This window comes from Lipotes vexillifer, unplaced genomic scaffold (genome assembly GCF_000442215.2).
Source record: "Lipotes vexillifer unplaced genomic scaffold, Lipotes_vexillifer_v1.1 scaffold1017, whole genome shotgun sequence".
In the NCBI taxonomy this organism is placed as follows: domain Eukaryota; kingdom Metazoa; phylum Chordata; class Mammalia; order Artiodactyla; family Lipotidae; genus Lipotes; species Lipotes vexillifer.
Window position 1 is genome coordinate 730340 of NW_006772141.1, and position 20675 is coordinate 751014.

General features: G+C 44.5%; 1 protein-coding gene across 1 annotated transcript in view; it reads left to right on the forward strand.

Moving 5' to 3' along the window:
* The first annotated feature begins 11913 nt into the window (after positions 1–11913).
* Positions 11914–20675, forward strand: part of PPP4R4 (protein phosphatase 4 regulatory subunit 4) — a 122552-nt gene continuing 113790 nt past the window's right edge. Inside the window, exons 1-2 of the mRNA XM_007447313.1 lie at positions 11914–12075; positions 13431–13506. Of these exons, the coding sequence (XP_007447375.1) occupies positions 11961–12075; positions 13431–13506 (191 nt within the window). The 5' untranslated portion in view covers positions 11914–11960. The remainder of the gene's footprint in view (positions 12076–13430; positions 13507–20675) is intronic.

Sequence of the window (20675 nt, forward strand, 5' to 3'; positions counted from 1 at the left end):
CTTCTGATCAAGGCTTGATCATGCTGGTGACCAGCCCGCATCCAGGAGCTCACCCAAAGCGGCCTCAACAGAACAAAAGATGCTCCTAGTGTGTTTTTCTTTTTTTTTTGGCTGTGTCGGGTCTTAGTTGGGACACGTGGGATCTCTGCTGAGGCGTGCGGGCTCTTCCTTGAGGTGCGCAGGCTTCTCTCTAGCTGTGGTATGCGGGTTATTTTTTTTCTCTCTAGTTGTGGCCCACAGGCTCCAGGACACGTGGGCTCTGCAGCTGTGACGCCTGGGCTTAGCTGCCCCGAGGCACGTAGGATCTTAGTTCCCTGGCCAGGGATCAAACCCGTGTCCCCTGCGTTGTAAGGCGGATTCTTTAGCACTGGACCACCAGGGAACTCCCCGCTCCTAGTGTGCTTATCACTTAGGAAATTACAAGGGTTTTGGGAACTCTGTGCCAGGAACCAGGGGCAGAGACCAATGTATATATTTTCTATTATCTCACAATTGTCTATTATGGTGGACCTAATAGAAAATTTCTCTCTCAGATATTGAAAAGAACTTCAGAGCCAAGAGTTTTAATCTCTTTTTTTTGAGATTTGTTAATCAGCTGCAGTACTGAGCAGATCTGAGTTTCACCAATTCCATCTTTTGCTAGAGAGAGGTAGTCCTCGAGACAGGAGGATGGGAATTGATTTTGTTCTGTTTTGCTTTCAATTAATTTTTTTTGTTCTTAATTTTTTAAAGTCAAGAAAGGTGAGAACACCATTCCGTTTCTCCTTGTGCACATGTGACTTAACAAAATAGGGTTCAGATACACCTGAAACAACTGTGTCTAAAAAGTCAGAGACTCTTACTCAGCTATGCCTCTGTCTCCAGACAGGAGGATATGTTATCTGAAAAGTACAGGCCACTATGATGAAAGCTGATGGACTGACAATCCTAGATTTACTTTTAACTGGGCTGGGGCGGAAAGGGGGGCATGGAAAATTCATGGTTGGGGGAAGCAAGTCCCTGCAAAGGAAAGATTAATGTTCTTGGTGTACAGAATTTGATACATTAATAACCACCCTGATTCAGAAAAGCTTAGATGAACAAACTTGTTGAGGCAACATTACCACAATCCTCTGGGGGGTCTGGAGGCCCTGGGCTTTCCTATGTATTCGTGTATCGATGCCAAGATGAAAAAATGCCACTGAAAGAGGTTGGAATGCAATTTTCCCAAAGTGGGTAGGTGGGGAAGAAATCAAATGACGTACGCCTGGAATTTCATTTTGACTCTCTCCTAAGTGAAGATCATCGTTGATTAAGAAACTCAAGAGAATCAGATTTACACTACATTTATGTATTCATTCAGCCAGCATTTCTCGAGCTGTAGGCCAGGCACCGTGTTAGGTGCTGGGGCCTTGAAGCAAAATTCAGCTAAATACTCATCCCAGAGAAGCTCTCAGTTTACCCTGAAATGAAAATGTGGTGGATGGGATGGGGCGTGGGCATGGAGCTCTCCCAGCTCCTGGTGCCTTGGGAAAGTGACCGTTCACATCCAGAGCCCCTGATGCTGGAAGTCATTCTACCCCAGAGGTTGGTAAGCTATGAGTTGTCATGGCAACAGAGTAAACAGCTAGAACAGGGTGTGAGGGCCCCAGCTGGGAGTGTACTGTCTCCTCCTCTGCCCGAGTTCCAGCCTGATGCTCCCTTGCTTACTGCAGAGACCATTTTCCTGGATGTGGGATTTGGCTGGAGAAGAAAAGCAGATGGAACGGGGCTGCTGGGAAGGGGAGAGAATAGTAGAGACACTACAGATTCATACAGATTAAAACGTAAAATTTAGCGTAACACTTATGGGACCCTCCTCATGTGCCAGGCACTACTGCAGCCTCATCTCAGCTGATTCTCATCGTAACGCTCTGGCGGTCTTCTTTCCCCCAATATAGAGGTGAGAAAACTGAGGCTCAGATGGGCTGTAGATAAATTGCCCACATAGGCAGCAGAGCTGAGATGAGAATCTGGATCTGTCTGATTCCCATGCCTGTGCTCTCAGTGCGCTGGTTCTGAACTGTATGTAGGTACGGCGAACCTGGGGGTGTGAAGGAGAAGGGCTAAAATGCAGAGTCCTGGGCAGAGCTCCAGACCTACTGAATCAGAATGTGTGGGGGCCCAGCAATCAGAACACGAAGGGATCTTGCGGGTCTTAGAGATCTGAGTGGGGCCTGGTGACCGGAAGTGACTTTCCCCAGGTCCCAGGGTGAGTCAGGACTAGCATCCAGGTCTTCCACACCAGCTTAGTGGGCTTCAAGGTGTGGAGTGGGGTGCTCACAGGACACCAGCAGAGGATACGGTGGGCCCAAGCACTGAACGTTGTTCTTCACTTACGGTGACAAGGCTCCACCTAACCTGGAAGAGAGAAGCCCTAACTGGTGCTCACGGTATTTCTTTCCAGCATTACCGCCTGCAAGGCCAGCCCACTTCCTAGCCCTGTCACCAGGGTAACCATTACCCCCAGCTTGACAGTCAAGTGTGTACGCAGCTTCTTGCACCTACATCCAGGGCCAAGGGACCCAGCCCTGTAATGAGCCTCCTGCCGCCTCTACACAGTCAGCAGCGCCAGCTCCCTGCTCTCAGGGCCCATCACCCCATCACCCATCTGCAGACACCCCTCCCCACGCTCACGCGCTGCATCCCGCTTCCCTCGCCCACTGCCTCCCAGGAGACGACTGTGCAATCTGTTTCTGGTGCATACCATCACCTCTGGAGGGAGGAATCTGCCCTCGAGTTGGGGCACAGCCCAACACACGTGGCCCACACATGAGAAGAAACACCCCCTCCCGGAGGAGGGGCGCGGTGGCAGCGAACGCCCTCTCTCCCTCCAGAGACAGCTGAGGGGGCGGCTGGAGTTCGGAAGAGTTTGCAAAGTGACGATCAGGAGAGGGGCTGAGGCAGCTAACAGGGAGGAGACTGGGCGGAAGCTGGGTGCTCAGATCCTGTTGCTGATGAAGCAGCCCCCTGCCTGCCCAACCCCAGGGTGCTCTGTCGAGGAAACGGGAGCCCCCTCAATCACCACAGTCACCTCGAGCCTGCCCCTGCAGGTGATGGGGCTGGACGCCCTGTGCAAGGACCTGCCAGAACACTTTCACGAGGCTGGGCTGCTGGGGCCATGGAGTCCCCTTCAGGACTTCTAAAGGACCAATTCCATCCAGCCCACTCAATGCCCTGCTTGCTAGGCTGCACTTCTCTGATCTCCTTCCTCAATGGCTGGAGCCAGTCAATGCTCCTGACCAGCTCTATGCTGACCTGGACGGCAGACACCTCAGCTGTTCCCCTTCTCACTATTCCTTCCCTCGTCCGCCTGCTTGGGCACATCTTAGGCCGTCTCAGATTCTCTGCGTCTCCGCTGTCTCCTAGGCTCTGAGCCTCTTCAGCCCTAAGGACCAGGGATTGCTGTCCTGATTACCTTAACTTTCTCAGTTCCCTGCAGCCTGAGGGGTTGAAGCCTTCATTTCCTAACTGGGACTGAGACCTTACTCTTGAGGGCTTGGAATCTGGCTCCCCCAGAAGCTGCTGAAAGGGTCAGGTGAAACCATTAGAGTGCTCGGGACTTAACTCCCCAAGGAGCCGACTGTGACCAACAGAAGGTGGACAGCAGAAGGAAACCTTACCTGCCTGCTTCCCTCGGGCGGTTCCCTGGCCCAGGCTTCTGCGTAGCCTGCCTGGAGATGTCCTCTGTGGCTGAGCACCGGGCTGTGCCTCTTCACGAACTGGTGGCCAACTTGGCAGCACAGTACCTGCCTCTGCTTCCCTTCCTGCCCCACCTTGCTTCACTCTCTCTCTGGCTGCCCTAGGGTTGCACCTCCCAAGGAAGGGTTTTCTAGGGAATCTGGGCTAAGTCAGGACTAAGATTGGAAGAGGACTGAATCCTCATTCGATATTATCTAGCCTAATTCCCTCATTTGACAGAGGGAGCTGAGGGCCAGAGAAGTTAAGTGATTTCCTCAAGTGCACAGCTAGGTAATGGAGAAGCTATAGCCTATTCATCACTTTAACAACGAATTAATGAGCACCTACCATGTACCAGGCACTATTCTAGGCCCTGGGAATGCAGCGGTGAATAACACGGACAAAATCCCTCCTTTTATGGAAGATAACATTTAAGTGGAGGGTTAGAGGGAAAAAAGACTGTAAAAGAGATAAGTAAAATACTCAGAATGTTTGACTGATGAGGGCTGTGGTGGTGATGGTTGGATATTATGGGCTGGACTGTGTCCTCCAAAATTCACCTGTTAAAGTCCCAACCCCTAGTACCTCAGAATGTGACAGTATTTGGAGATAGGGCCATTAAAGAGGTGATTAAGTTAAAATGGGGCCATTATAGTGAGCCCTAACCCAATATGCCTGGTGTCCTTATAAGAAGAGAAAATTTGGACACATGAAGAGACATCAGGGTTGCCACACACAGAGAAGAGACCCTGTGAGGACACAGTGAGAAGGCGGCCATCTGCAAGCCTCAGGAGAAACCAACCCTGCCAACATCTTGATCGTGGACTTCCAGCCTCTAGACTGTGAGACAGTACACTTCTGTTGTCACCCAGTCTGTGGTATTTTGTTATGGTCGCCTTAGCAAACTAAAATGGATTTTATTTTCATAAAAGGTGTCCTGAGCTGGCCTCACCAAGGTGACATCTGAGGAAAACTCTGAAGGATGTGATGGGGTGAGTTGTTTGCAACTCCGACGGGAGAGCATCCCAGTCAGAGGGACCTCAGGCTTCATGGCTCTGACTGGGCTCATACCTCAAGTGTTCAAGGGATAGCAAAGACGCCAGTGTGCACACAGAAAGCAGAGTGGGTGAGGCAGAAAACGGGAGGATGTGAGACCAGAGACGTGACGGGATGTGGGAGGACATTCTCTGCATGAGATGGGGAGTTACTGTGGAGTTTAGAGCAGTGGTTCTCAATTGGGAGGAAGGGGATTTTGCATCCAAATTTGGCAATGCCTGAAGATATTTTCCATGGTCAATACTGAGGAGTGAGGAGAGGTCAGGATCAGACACTGGTATCTAGTGGGTAGAGGCCAGGAATGCTGCTGAATATCCTACAATGCACAAGACAGCATTTCCCTCCAGCTCCCCAATAAAGAATTACCAAGGTCCACATAGTAACAAGGTTGAGAAGCCCTGGTTTAGAGCACAGGATTATTCTGGCTGTGTTGGGAGTGACTTCAAAAGAAGAACAGGCAGACTTCCCTGGTGGCGCAGTGGTTAAGATTCTGCCTGCCAACGCAGGGGACACGGGTTAGAGCCCTGGTCCGGGAAGATCCCACATGCCACAGAGCAACTAAGCCTGTGCGCCACAACTACTGAGCCTGTGCTCTAGAGCCCGCCAGCCACAACTACTGAGCCTGTGTGCCACAACTACAGAAGCCCGCACACCTAGAGCCCATGCTCCACAACGAGAGAAGCCACCGCAATGAGAAGCCTGCGCACCGCAATGAAGAGTAGCCCCCGCTCTCCGCAACCAGAGCAAGCCCCGCATGCAGCAACGAAGACCCAAGGCAGCCAAAAAAAAAAAAAAAAAAAAAAAAAAAAGAGGAAGAACCAGAGGCTCTGTTAATCCAGGTGACTTGGCCAGGGGGGCAGAAGATCTACTATGCCAGCTTAGGGCTCCCTGCCTCCTCCCTCTTTCTCTTTTCACTTTCTCAACAAACATTAACAGAACACTTACTATGTGTTAACTTGTCCCAGGCGCTGGGCAGGTTCTAACCGGTGTGGCCCACTAGGACCCTCGTCTAGTTCACCCAGACTCAAGCTGGCGAGAAGGGAGCTGTTCCAGGGAGCAGGTGCTGACTTGGGGAAGTCCGCTTGGGGCTGCAGGTGGACCTCTGCAGCAGTTGTCAGCAGTTGCTGTCTACTCAGACACTAAAGAAAACACAGAACGAGCACTGGGTGGGTGACAGCTCACCTAGCCTAAAACTTGGAAATCACCCTAATGCCTCTGTCTCCCTGACCCCCACCCCTCCACCCCTAATCCATCCCCAGTTGCCTCCAAAATCTCTCTTGTAGCTATTCACATTGCTCCATCTTTATCATCATGACTCTAGTCCAAGCAACTATCATTTCCTACCTGGTGCCTCTATCGTCACTCTTGTGCCCCCAGAATCTTTCATTAGTTAGGACAGATGGGCCATGCTGCGGTAACAGAAAACTCAGTGAATTCTCAGTGGTTTAACACAAAAAAGGTTTATTTCTGACTTATGCAAAAGTAGGTAAGGTGGTCCTCATCCATCAGTCTGCTAACTCTGTATTTTTTCCATAGCAGTTATCATACTTTGTAATTATCTATTTAATTATATGATTATTGGATCAATTTCTATTGCTATCCCTAGGGTGTGTGCTCCTTGATGGCAGGGCCTGTACCTGGCTTGCTATGTATCCCTAGACGTAGAATAATGCCGATGATATACCTATAATTAATGCCTTAATATAACATACAAAGTAGAATTCTTGAAATATTTTTTGAATGAATGAATGGACGAGTACAGTGGCTACACTACAACTGGAAACCATATCATCTCCCAGATCTAAAAAAATTCTAAAATACTTCATGCATAAAACATGATATGGAAAACATATGTATACTTTAAGCCTAACAATAAAACACTCACATATCACTATACTACCCAGTTCAAAAAATAACACATCACTTGGGACTTCCCTGGTGGTCCAGTGGTTAAGACTCTGTGCTCCCAATGCAGGGGCCCGGGTTTGATCCCTGGTCAGGGAACTATATCCCACGTGCCACAACTAAGACCTGGCGCAGCCAAATAAATAAATAAATACATACATAAATACTAAAAAAAACCCTCCATACTTGTACTGCAAGGGGCTCGATCTCTGGTCGGGGAACTAAGACCCCACATGTCAAGTGCGGCGCGACCAAAAAATTAGAAAACAAAAAAAACACATCACCAATGTTTACGTGCCCCTCCCTGATCACATCTCAGTCCTAGAGATTAACAAAAGACTGCATTTTGTGTCTGTCATCTCTTTTTCCTTTTCATCATTTTAACCACATATGGATATTACATATACTACTGTTTTTGAACATTATGTAAATAGTATCACACTGTAGATAATCTTTGGTGATTTGCATTTGTTGGTCAACATGTTTGTGAGATTTATCTTTGTAGAATTACGTAGTTTGGGTTCATTTTTACCGTCATAGTTTCCATTGATTGAGTATAATACAACTAATTTATGCCACTGTTGATGGGCATTTGAGTTGTTACCGGGTTTTTGCAATTATAATTTGTACTGCTGTGAACTTTCTTGTGCATGTCTCTTTGTGCAAGTGTGCAAAGAGTTCCTCTAGGGTACATAGTACATACCTTGAAGAGGTAAATTCCATTTTACAAGTTAATGCCAAATTATTTTCCAAAGTGTTTGCACCAATTTTCACTTCCACCAATACTGTCCAAGGGTTCCTTTTGTTCTACATCCTTCAGACACCTGATGCGGCCAGACTTTAAAATTTTTGCCTCTCTGGTGGGTGTCTACATTTACCTTCTCCTGATTATTAATGAGGCTGAGCTTTTTTTCACAGATTTATTAGCAGTTCTTCTGCAAAATCGTTGTATATATATTACTCATGTTTCCACTTAGTTGTCTTCTTACTGACTTTTTTGGAATTCTTAATTCTGGACAGCAATTCTTTGGTTATTTTCTTGTAAATATCTTTTCCAGTCTATAGTTTTTTTTGTTACTGTCTTTGTGTCTTTTGACGAATACGAGTTCTTAATTTTAAGATAGTTACATTTATCACTTTTATAGTATGTGCTTTTTGTTTTGTATAAGAACACTCTCCCTATTCTGTCATAAAACTATTCTTCTATATTTTCTTCCAAAAGTTTGAAAGATTTGTCTTTAGTTTTTTTTTATTCACCTGAAATTGATTTTGTCTATGGTCTGAGGTAGAAATCTAATTTAAATATTTTTCTCATTATTGCATTATAATTACGTTAGTTTCCTACTGCTCCTGTAACAAATTACCACCAATCTAGTGGCTTGAAAAACACAAATTTATTATTTTACAGCTCTGGAACTTAGAACTGGGTTTCACTGGGCTAAAATCAAGGTGTCAGCAGGGGCTGCACTGCATTCCCATCTGGAGGCTCTAGGAGAAGTTTTTTTTTTCCCCTTTTCCAGCTTCTAGAAGGTGTCCCCTTGAGCCCTCTTCCATCTTCAAAGCCAGCAATGGCCGGTCAAGATTCTCCTGCATCACATCACTCTGACACTGACGCTTCTGCCTCCCTCTTTTACTCATAAGGACCCTTATGATTACACTGGGCCCATCTGGATCAAGATAATCTTCCCACCTCAAAATCCTTAAACTAGTCACATCCTTAAAGTCCCTTTTGCCACGTAAGGTAACACAGTCACACATTCAGAGGATTAGGATGTGGACATCTTTGGGAGAGCATTATTCTGCCTCCCACAATAATCAACTGATTCAGCACAATTTATTTAATCTTTTCTGAACCTGGGTACCAGGAAACACTGGTCTGGTCGTAATAATAATAATAATAATAGCAAGCACTGAATGCTTGCTGTGTACCAGGGATTTCTCTAAGCATTGTACGCATATTACCTCATTTAATACTTACATGACTTTATGCTAAGGCCAGTACTATTATTTCTATCTTAGAGATGAGTAAAGTGAGGGACAAAGTGATTAAGTACCTTCCCTACAATAGGAAATGGCAGAGCCAGGACTCGAACCCAGGCAGTTGGGATCCTAAGTCCATGCACCCAACCACCATGCTACTGTTCAATGAACAAAATAAATACATAAATCTAGCTTCCCTTAGCTGCTCAAGCCTAAGTCACATAACTTCTTTGAGCCTCAGTTTCTTTATCTATAAAATTGGAAAAGCGGTGCATCTCTTCTGCATTTCACGGGGCTGCTTTGAGGACACATTGAGACAAGCTGTAACAAAGCAGTTCAGATAAGGAAAACAGGGCTCCAAGAGTCATTCCACTGCATGTCACTGGCAGAGCCAGGACTGGGACTCAGGTTTCCTGGCAAGGTGGGCTATTTCCACCACAGGGTGGTAACTATAGCAGGCACAACTGTTCAAATAGACTATTTGCCCTTCATCAACCTCATGCCCATGAAAGCTGTGTCTGTGTAGTTCATCAACTGTTCATTAAGAATGCCATCAAGGCTCAGAGGATGCTGTTGCAAAATTCACATATAAGCTAACACTTCTTAGCTGAGACAGGGTAAAGCGTACAAGTATTATTTAGTAGCAGCTACACATCAAGGGGAAAAGGAAGAAAATTTCAGAAACTGACAGAAGAGGGAGGCTGCAAGGTACTTGCTAAGGAAAACCACCTCCACCATGTCTTTGCTTCTTCTCCATCCTGATCCCATCAAGATGCACCCCTTTTCGTTTTCCCTTGAATTCTCCTTAGTGGAGTAGGTATCGGAAAACCTGACCTTCAGCTTTGGGGTAACGCCGGACCGTTTTTTGCTTTGACCTTCAAGGCAATATGGAAAAAAAAAAGGAAAAAGGGCGAGGAGTGGGAGGATTCACTCTACCAGATATTAGGATATATAACAAAGTCATAGCAATGAAATCCGTGTAGCACTGGTACAGGAATAGATCTAGATCAACGGAAGAGCAATGAGAGCCCAGAAACAGAGACAGGTGTCTATGGAGACTTGGCTTACAACACAGATGCCGTCACATCTTGGTGGGGAAAAGATGGATTGTTTGGTGGGTACTGCTGGGAAAACTGGCTCAGCATGCACAGAAAATAATATTGTATTCCTATTTGCAGTACATGCGAGGTGAACTTCAGATGAGTTAAGACATGTGACAGGTAAAAGAATGAAGCAAAATAGGGAAAAATGTAGAATATTTTGCAGCCACGTGTAGGAAAAGATCTTGAACAAGACCCCAAAAGCATTCTTCACAAGGCTGAAATTGGATGCATTTGGCTACATCAAAATTAAGGATTTCCCCTACACTGTAGGATAGCAAAGACCAAGTTAAAAGGATGCAAGAAAGACTGGGAGATACTGGCAATGTCCAAGGCTGACAAGGGATTAATATTTAGAATATGTAAGAAACTTTAAAAACTCACTCAGAAAAATAATAGGAAATTTAGCAGAGAAATAGGCAAAAGATGTAGCAGGTAGTTCACGGAAGGAAAAACATCTCTATGGCTCTTAAGCATATGGAAAAATGGTTATCACTAATCATGAAAATTAAAATGATACTACTTTACCAATGCCAGATTAATAGAAATTGGGACATATGTTAGCGTATAAAGTGGAGAAACAGGAACCTTCCTATCTTCATGTGCCATTGGTGGCAATGCAAACTGGCAAAGCCATTCTGGAGAGTACCATGGCAGAGTGAAACCAAGCAGTGTAGACTCCATGATCTAGCAACTCCATTTCTCTCTTATGGTCCATAAGAGACACGTGTAATACCCATTCCAGCATTGTGATAACAAGGAACTGCTGGCAACCTAAGTGTTCATTGATTAAGGAACTGGTAAGTAAAATGTGCTAGACGCACAAATCAAATACTTTCAGTGGTCAGAATGAATGAACCTCTGGTATACACAGCCGCCCGGACAGATCTCTAAGACATCATGTTGAGGGGAAAAACAAGAAACAGAATGAGTTCTTATCACAATACCATTCGTGTATGTTAAAAATAGATACTTAAACTAAAAGCAGTATCTTTCGAGGACACATACATGTACTGGGACATATCTTAAACGAGAGAGAATGCATATGCGGGGTAGAGAAACGGGAGGGTGGAGAGGGAATGAGTGGAAAATAATAAAATAAAAAAGAGTTGGGTGTTGCTGACTCTTAGGAGGGAAGAGTATGATCAACAAAAGTTTTGTCGCTGAGGTCCAAAAAAATGGTCCCAATCCCCCTTCCATCGCTTCCTACTCTTAACAGAATCAAATGCAAGCAACTCAGCGTGGCTGCCCAGACCTGGGCTTTTTTCCATAAAGGACCTACCTCTCTACCTTGCCAAGCACTCGGTTCCCCGCACTTCAAGCTCTACTCTGCCTGCACTTCCTACAACCCAAACACACCCAGGCTTCAATCCGAAATGGGCTTACTCTTATTTCTCTTGGAAAAATCCTGTTTAAGATCCAGTTTAAGCGTCTCCTCTCCAGGAATCCTTTTTCTGACGGCTGCCCTTCCCACATGCTAACGCCTCCTGGACTGTATTCCCATACACCCCGTCCCCATCAATCCCGCCCACACCAGGTTCTATTTCCTTATTTTGGGTACACACCCCTCCCTCAGGGATAGAGCAGAGTTACGGAGATCTTCGCGTCCACAGATCTTGCGCTGAGGTGGGCGGTCCCACGAATAACCGCATGATAATTCTAGCAACTTAAGCAAGATCCCAGCCCACCTCCCTGTCCTTTGTTTCGCCTCTTATTGGTTCAGCATCTCCGCCCCCGGCTACGGACCCCACTCCTCCACTGGCCGCAGGGAGTGGGAGGCTCTGCGCACGCGCCGCGGCTTCGGGCGCGCTCGGTCGGGGGCGGGGCACGGGGAGAGAAGAGCGGAGAGACGAGAGCGGTAGGGGGCCGCCGCGACGTTGCGCGGCAGCTGCGTCTGGCCCGCGTGCACGCGACGCCAGGGAGGGGGCGTGGCTGAGGCCGGCACCCCCACCCAGACCCCGCCCCCGAGGCCCACCCGCGCATCTCACCCCGCCCCCTCGCCTTGGCTGCCCCGCCCCCTCGCCTTGGCTGCCCCGCCCCCTCACCTTGGCTGCCCCACCCCCTCGGCGGCCGCGCTCCTTCTCCCGCCGCCTGCTCGCCTTTCGCCCGGCTCCTTCGGCCGAGAGCGGGAGAAAGTCCTGCTGGTGGGCGGCCGCGGGGCTGCGCGCGTCCGGCATCCCGGTGCCTCTCCGGCCCGGGCGGCTAGGGGCCCGGCGGTCCATGCATCCGCCGCCGCCCGCCGCCGCGATGGAGTTCAGTCAGAACAGTCTGTTCGGCTACATGGAGGACCTGCAGGAGCTCACCATCATCGAGAGGCCGGTCCGCCGGAGCCTCAACCTCCTCCAGTCCCCGGCCGCCGTGTTACCCTAACCCGGCCCTTGTCGGGCCCCCTTCTTCGACGTGGCTCGGGTTCTCCCAGCCTGGACCCCCAGGCCCGCGGGACGGGCATCCGGAGCCAGCCCGCGATCCCTCGGACGCCCTCGGTTTTCTAGTCCCCCGGCCCAGCCCGCCCCGGGCCCTTTCCCCAACCCGCCCCCAGGAACGGCCGGTCGAGCCCCTGTCGTTCGGGCCAGCCCGGCGTCCTCCCCCGCGCCGTCCCTCTCGCACGCCGGAGCCCCTCGGTTGCGGTTCTTCTTCCCCCGGCCCTGCAGGAGCTGCCCCTCGCAGCTGCAGCCCGCTTGTCCCGCCTCCTCTCCTTGGGGCTCCCCTCCCCCCGCTTTGGCTCCCCGGTGCTGCTGCCCGGGTTCAGGCCCCAGTCCCACTTCTCAGTCTACACGGCCCCGACTCTTCCCCTACCTCTCCCAGAGACACCCCAGATCCCATCCCCCTCCTCCCCCATCCGAGCGAGCTCCGGTCCCCCAGTCCCCAAGTCAGCCCGGGCCTCCCTTCACCTCCCAACTAGCACCCATACTAGAGCCGTCCTGCTACGGGTCTTCAAAGCCCTCTCGACCCTTTGTCCCGATCCTGAGTCACCACGTGTCCTTACCTTCCAGCCCCTCCAGGACTCTAGCTGGGACCCTGCTCCCCAACCTCCTTAATTTAAGAGAGTCAACCTTCACTAGGCCCCCCACCTCCCGCTAGCTCCCCGACCCCGCAGAGTCATCTTCCTCCCAGCCTCCCAGAGGCTCCAGCCCTCAATGCTGGCAAAACTAGTGACCGACCACCACCCCCTCCGCCCCCCATTATAGCGCTTTTCACTCCCACCTGCCGCAATATCTCGAATCTTTGATTTCCTACCAGTCCCAGAGTTTATTCCCTTCCCTCCCCCACTCCAGATTTCGTCTTTCTCATTCTCCCTCGGCTGCAGTCTTCATTCCCCCTTTTAAGCATTTCCTGGGATGGAAATGCTGGCGAAACAGTCTTGGATAGTAGAGACTAAAAGTATGTATATATTTTATATATATACATACAATTGATTTCAGCAAGGTTCTGAAGCCACAATGTGATTCTCAGGCTTCAATCTAGAAGCTAGAAGAGTAAACAAACAAAAAAAAGCCCCCAACCCCCCAAACTCCACCACCTAAACCCAACAATTAGAGACGTCTGAGGTTTGAGGGCGTCAGACCCTTGATTAGTTTTCAGTGACAACGCTAAATTGTGAAACTTTTTCATTAGTCCATACTCAGATAGGGTCCCTGGAGGCAAGACCGATCCGATGTTTGTGTGCATAATTTGTGTTTTACACTTGACAGACACCAGAAGAAATAGAAAGATTGACAGTTGATGAAGACCTCAGTGATATTGAAAGGGCTGTTTATCTGCTCAGGTATTTCATAAAGTCTTTTTGTGATAACTGCTGCTTTTCCTGTGGCAGCATCCACAAATGATTTCTGAAATGTCATGTTACGGTTCTGTTCAGATTTACTTAACCACTTGAACAGAGTACTTTTGCATGTGCAGCACTTAATTATGTTATAAATTAAGATTTAGATATGGACTTATGAACTTGAGAACTGAAATCAAATCAGATACCTAGCTTATAGAATATTGCTTGGAGGAGGAGCAGAACAACTAATGGTTTGAGTTGAATCTCATTAAAAAAAAAATCTTGCAGCTTTGGTTGTCCTCCCATAAGATCCAATAAATTTAGGTGAGACTTAAGAATATCCAGTGATTAATTTTAAGTTAATTGCAGAGTATGAACTTTATATGCTATTTACTGTACAGAAAAAAATATCCACAAATATGGTAGTTCAATTCTTTTCCCTCAGGATATCCTGTTTATATTACTTCTGCTATGTGCGCTTTATAATTTTGCCTGAGAGATTTTAAAATTTAATTGCGCCTACTCTCACTTAAGTTTCATCTTACAAGCTCTACAGAATTGCTTAAGCCAGATGGTTATTACAAATATTTACAAGATTTCTCTCAACTATTTTAAAAATTGTGTTGTGGATTTAACTTCTTAAAAGCCGATGTGAACATTAGTGAAAATATCTATAAAAATACTTCAGAAATAGAAAATTTCCTAAGGCATTTTGTGTACATTGTTTTAACATTTTTCTTGCACATTCCCCCCCCCCTTTTGGCAAATTAGTTTTCGCTTTTTTTTTTTTTTTTTTTGGAATCAGATTTTGAAAACTGGTGTTATTTACCTCCTGGGATATTTGTCATCCTTGTTTCCTTAGCTCAGGTCTACTTTGCTGGTTTCAGGTGCTGGCAAATTTCTTCTTCTTTCTTGTTTTATAGATCATGTTTCCAGTCCCATGATATTCACTGAATGACCCTGTTAAAAAAAAAAAAAATCTCTCCTTGATTTCCATTTTCTTAATTATTCTGTAGCCCATTAGTGACATCTTGGGTTCTTTTCTTGTCAGAATTTGAGCATGTTTACAATTTAGACCATTCTCTTCAGTAATTCTGTTACTTTAAAATGTTTCTGGATCTTAGACGTTATGTTGGGATTATTACCCCTCATCTTTTGGTGATTTATGGTAGCCTGCTCTCATCGTTTCTACCTATTTGTTTTATTTTATTATTTTTAAAATTTTCATTGGAGTATAGTTGATTTACAATGTTGTGTCAGTTTCAGGTGTATATCTACCTATTTATTTGAAAGGAAAATGGTTTTATCTACGTGTGAATTACCAGTATGTGTTTTTGATGTTTCCTAGAGAATATGCCTTTTAACTTAGTTTGATAATTGTGTAATATTTGAAGTACTTTATTCCTTAATGATTAACATGTCCAACATGGTGAACAGTAGTTGTAAGCATCTGCCTTTTCCCACATTTCTTTTGTTTGGAGTAGGTAGACAACTGGTGAAAATTTGGATAAGCTTCTTTTAGCATACAGCAGTTAGTGACTTGAAGTCAGTGCCTGCTTACTCCTACTTAATTCTTTCCGTATAAATGCTGGCTGACAATGAGGAAATAGAGAGTTTTGCTCTACTTACTTGCGACAGCAGATACCTTATTTTAGGTATCAGTGACAAGGCTTCTTTTTTAGGATAGCTTATTTTCTATTTTGCTTTTATTGTTGGCGAACCAGGTCGTCTAAGTTGTTTGAATTTCTCAGACAAAGAACGTAAGTTTCATCCAGTTCTGGAACTGACAAAGCCCTTACAGAGGCAGATGGGTCCTCTCATTCTTAGGCAAGAGAGTTTTAAAAGAGATCTGATATCTCCTTTAGTTTCTAGTGGCTCATCTACCTTGAAGGAGGCTTGCAAGGTGACTCAAAAGGCAAACACTAGCTTGGTTGTGCGTGGGCTCTCCAACTGAGTTCTTTTGTATTCCTACCATCTCACCACCTCCTGGGGGAAAGCGGGATTTCACCTTTAGGCCAGCTTCTGAAGGGATAACAAGACTCCTGCCTGAAGGGTTCTTTCTTCCCTGGGATTCAGGAGAGGGTGTGGGATTGTCTTATGGACATGTTCCAAACTTTGCCTCTGTTAAAGCTGTTAAAGCCTCTTCTCTCATGTATTGAGCCTTCTATTTTAAATGTAATTTATTCCTTTTTTTTTTCCTATTTGTACTTCCCAATGCTGTAGAATCTAATACTGAGTCCTTTTTTTCCCTCTATGATTTTCAGGTTTATTTTTGAGTGCTTTACCTTTTCCTCTGTTTTGGATATTTAATATCCAGAATTTTCGTCTTTGCTTTTGAATGTCAGATTTGTTTCTGTAGCTCTCTTATTTTTGTACATTAAATCTATTTTGGAAGATTATGTTACATTAGATTTTAGAGTCAAATGTATAAGTATCGGTAGGAAATGCTTTATGTTAGTGGAGATTCTGATAGCATTTAAACTGAACCTAGTATCTAAAAAAGCATTGTATTGGACTGCTGTCCAATGAAAAACAAATTACACTGTTCATTATCTTGCCCTAAAATATGGCAGATCAATTATTAATGCTATTTTCATAATTAAGTTTAGAACATTACAGTATTTGAAGATTTGACAAAGATGATTCTGTGGTTTTACATAAATATGATGCTGATATACCCATCTGTGGCATTTAGCACTGAAACAAAACAACTTTCCTAATAGTCACAGCTTGTGGCTTAGTCAAAATCATATCACAATATCTTCTTTTAGTTCTCTCTCTTCTTTGTGATTTTGGTGTATATTTTAGGAATAATTTTGTTAGAGAAGGGTCCTAAGTTTGTACACTGTGCTTTCATTAGGTAAACCTTTACTCACATATCTCTAGTTGCCTGTCAGATAAATTCCAGACCCTTAAGCTTGGCATAAGTGACTCCATCTTAGCTCTGCAATGGAATGTTCCACCAGGCCCTCAGCTTTTCTTTTTAATAGCTTCATTGAGGTGTCGTTTATATGCCGTATGGTTCACCCATTTATAGTTGAGTGGTTTCATGTATTCACAGAGCTGTGTGTTCATCTACACAATCAATTTTAGAGCATTTTCAGAAGAAGCCCTGTACCTATTAGCAGTCAGTCCCCACTTCTGCCCAATCTTCCCAGCCTTTGGGAACCACTAGTCTACCTTCTTTCTTTATGGATTTGCCTATTCTGGACATTTTATGTAAAATTATACAATATGTGGCCTTTTGTGACTGATTTCTTTCACTTAGTATAATGTTTTCAAGGTTCATTGGCATTGTAGCGTGTCAGTACTTTGTTTCTTTTTACTGCTGAATAGTATTCCACCGTGGGAGTATATCACATTTTGTTTGTTCATACACTCGGGTTGTTTCCACGCAGTCCTTCACTTTTTAAAGCAGTCGTGCTGCCTTATTCACTGTTACTCAGATACATCACGTTCATCCTTAACTCTGCTTTTCCCCATCCTGGAATACCTTTCGTTATACCTCTCCAATATTTTCCATCCCCAGGATCCAGCTGTAATCTTGCATCTTTCATAAGGCCTTTCCTAACTGCTGAAACTACATGGGATCTCAGGCTCTGTGAGCTCCCATATCACTTAGTGGCTGCATACCTTTGTATTTCTTAACTTGTGTGTGTGCATACGTTGTCTTCAGTAGACTCTTAGAGGGTAAACTGTTTTTTATTGTTGTTGCTGTTTTGGTTCTTTCTTGTTCTGTGCTATGATATAAATATATACCTCTTAATGGAATAAAGTGTGCTTATTTATCTTAAGATGACCAAAGTGCCAGATGAATTAAGCAACTTTTGACTTTTTTGTATTGTAGGCAATAGAATCAGACAGATTTAGGTTATGTCCTACCACTTACTATCTGCGTGACCATGGGCAAATTATGATGGTTGTTAAATCCTGGTTTTCTCATCTGCAAAGTGGAAAGTAATAATTCTTGTTTCCCAAGGTGGTTGTATTATGTGTAGAGCCCCACACACCAAAAAGGTACCCAATTAATATTAATTCCCTTCTGTTTCCTTTGCCATGTCCCTAATTCCTTACTCCTTAGGTGCTCAAGGTACATTACAAACTTTTAAAAGAGGATAGCAGTATTAATTTTGTCTTCCAATAATTTAATAAAGTAATAGGCAAGTAAAGTATATCAACTGAAGTTTGTGATAGATATCTATTAACTTCCTTTGCTAATAGTATTTATCAGAATCTTCACATATTATACTTATTTTAAACTGATGATAAGATCAGCCTGTTTAAGCAATATTTGCTATTTATATTATGCGTTAAATGTGTTGATTGGTTAATGTACCTAACCTAACATTTATGTTGCTTACTTTTACAGTCATTTAAAAACCATTTGTCACTTTGCACTGTGAGTTTTAAAACGTTTTGCCCTTTGCCTTTTAGGGACAGTCAGATAAAGTACATCGTTAATTAGGAACTTTTCCCCTTTTCTTTCTCTCCCCCCCACCCCCCTCCCCTTTAAAAAAAAAAACAGGAGTAAGTGCTCCCCCTAGTGATAGCACACAGTGAGAATCTGCAGCCAAATCTGGAAATAAAAGTGCGATAAACTGTGGCTATTGCTGATCACGTTTGGGAGCTCTTGCATTCAAGACTAGCACAGGGTAGCAATGAGGTCATGCGGAAGAACTTTGCTACCAGCTAGCTTTTGGTTGTTTTATCTTTAAGACTACCTGTCCTATTTGCTTGGCAAATGGGAAAAGTTGTGTGAAAATCTCCTTTGTATGCCCTTATTTCTAAGATCTTCTGTATCTCCACATTTCTTTTGCCTTTACTATTCTTTTGATTTCTTTTTCTTTTGACACCTGTCATTTAGTACTGTTTTGGTGAGGTGGGGTGCTTACGGGGTGTGTGTGTGTGAGATAGAGAAAGAGAGAGAGAGAGAGAGAGAGAGAGAGGGTGTGTGTGTGTGTGTGTGTGTGTGTGTGTGTGTGTGAGAGAGAGAGAGAGAGAGAGAGAGAGAGAGAGAGAGAGTGTGTGTGTTGGGGGGCCTTGAGTAGCCAGGATTGCATGCCCGGTTTTCTCGAGTGTTGTGCTAGAGAGGCACATCACAATTTTTAATCCCTCACAGTTGGGATGAAGTGGTTAGTTAATCACCCCAAATTGGTTAATATTAATGTGGGGAGTCATAAAAATGATCCATACTTTCAGTATTTCATTTTAGTGTAAAAAAATACATTTGTTTGCTAATCTTTTGTTGTAGGTCCACTACCTTTTGAGTATGGGTCTGCTTAATACAGTTCATAATCCTTTTTCTTGCATAAATCCCCCCATAATGCATTTATAATGTCACGTTCAGGTTTCTTTAAAGTTGAGTGAGAATTTTTTTTATAACTTTATTTACTTTTATAAATTTATTTTATTTATTTATTTTTGGCTGCATTGGGTCTTTGTTGCTGTGTGCGGGCTTTAGTTGCGGCGAGTGGGGGCTACGCTTCGTTATAGTGCGCAGGCTTCTCATCGCAGTGGCTTCTCTTGTTGCTGAGCACGGGCTCTAGGTGCGTGGGCTTCAGTAGTTGTGGCACACGGGCTCAGTAGCTGTGCCTCGCGGGCTCTAGAGCACAGGCTCTGTAGTTGTGGTGCACGGGCTTAGCTGCTCTGTGGCATGTGGGATCTTCCCTGACCAGGGCTCAGACCCAAGTTCCCTGCGGTGGCAGGTGGATTCTTAACCACTGCGCCACCAGGGAAGCTTTAAAGTTGAGTGAGAATTTAAAGATGCTTATGAAGCAGTCTGAAAGCCTTAGATTTTTTTGATTATTTTTTACTCAGCTTTTGCAAGTTGTCTTGTTCTTCCTAATTCAATAGCAGTTTCCTTTGGCAACTTATCTTTGTTGAGTTTTTCTAAAACTTTCAATTTAGTTGTCATAGAAACGACTCTGTCTTTGCATTCATATGTTTATGTAATACTTAATTATGTAGTTGCAGTATCAAGTAAAGTGGGATAAGCTGGTGTGAGAACAAACACAGCTGACTCTTGGTTACAACTCAACTGGTTAGAGCAGAAGCATGTGGGCATTTCAGAGAGTAGCCTATTAGCTATAAGCTTTCAGTTTGCCTTTAGCAGGGAAGTGGAGAGTGTTGCTTAGTTGGGAGAGTCTTTTAACACCTTGTTGGGAGAGATACTATCCCTTTTCAGAACATGCACTGAGATGATCTTGCTTCAACCTTGGATACCCATGATATTCCTCTCTTGTCTCTGCATTGAGTTTGATCCACGGTCTGGTCTGTTCTTCCTTCACCGTTCTATTCTTAAAAAAAAAAAGAGAGATTAATGGATTAAGAATCTCAGTTAAAGAGGTACTTTCATAAACATATATTTTATTTGCTTTTTAAAACAAACTTTTGGAACATATGCAGAAATGAGCACACATCATAAATATACAGCTTGTTATATTTTCACAGGTTAAAAAACACCCATCTAACCAGCATCCAGATTAAGAAATAGGACATAACCTGTTGTATTAGCCTAATAGCTTCCCATTTACCCTTGTCTAGTTTCCCCCATTCCCTGCAAAGGGTAACTATACTATCCTAACTTCTAACACCGTAGGTTAGTTTGCCTGATTTTGAACTCTATGTAGTAGGAACCACGGAATATACTGTTTTGTGTTTAGCTTCTTTTGCTCAGCCTTTTAAAAAAGAGATCTTTCCATATTGTTGCATGGAGAAATAGATTGTTCATTCTCATTCCTGTATGGTATTCCATTATATGAATATACCATATCATTTACTTAACTCTTGGTGGACATTTCTCTTGTTTTCAGTCTTTGGCTATTATGAATAATGCCGCTATGAACATTCTTGTACAAATCTTTTGGTGAATATACGTAGGCATTTCTTTTAGGTGTCTTCATAGAACTAGAACTGTTGGTCACAGCATATGCATATGTCCAGCTTAGAAGTTACTGCTAAACAATTTTCCAAAGTGGTTGTACCAGTTTATACTTCTACCAGCAGTGCATGAGTGGTCCCACCCTATATTTTTTAGGAAACAAAAATGACAAACTTTCTAGTACATAAACTTCTAGTATATCCGTAACGAACTACCTACCTAATAGCACATAGAATTTTCTGTTATTCTGTGTATGATTTACTTAGGTCACATAAATTTTTTCTTTCCC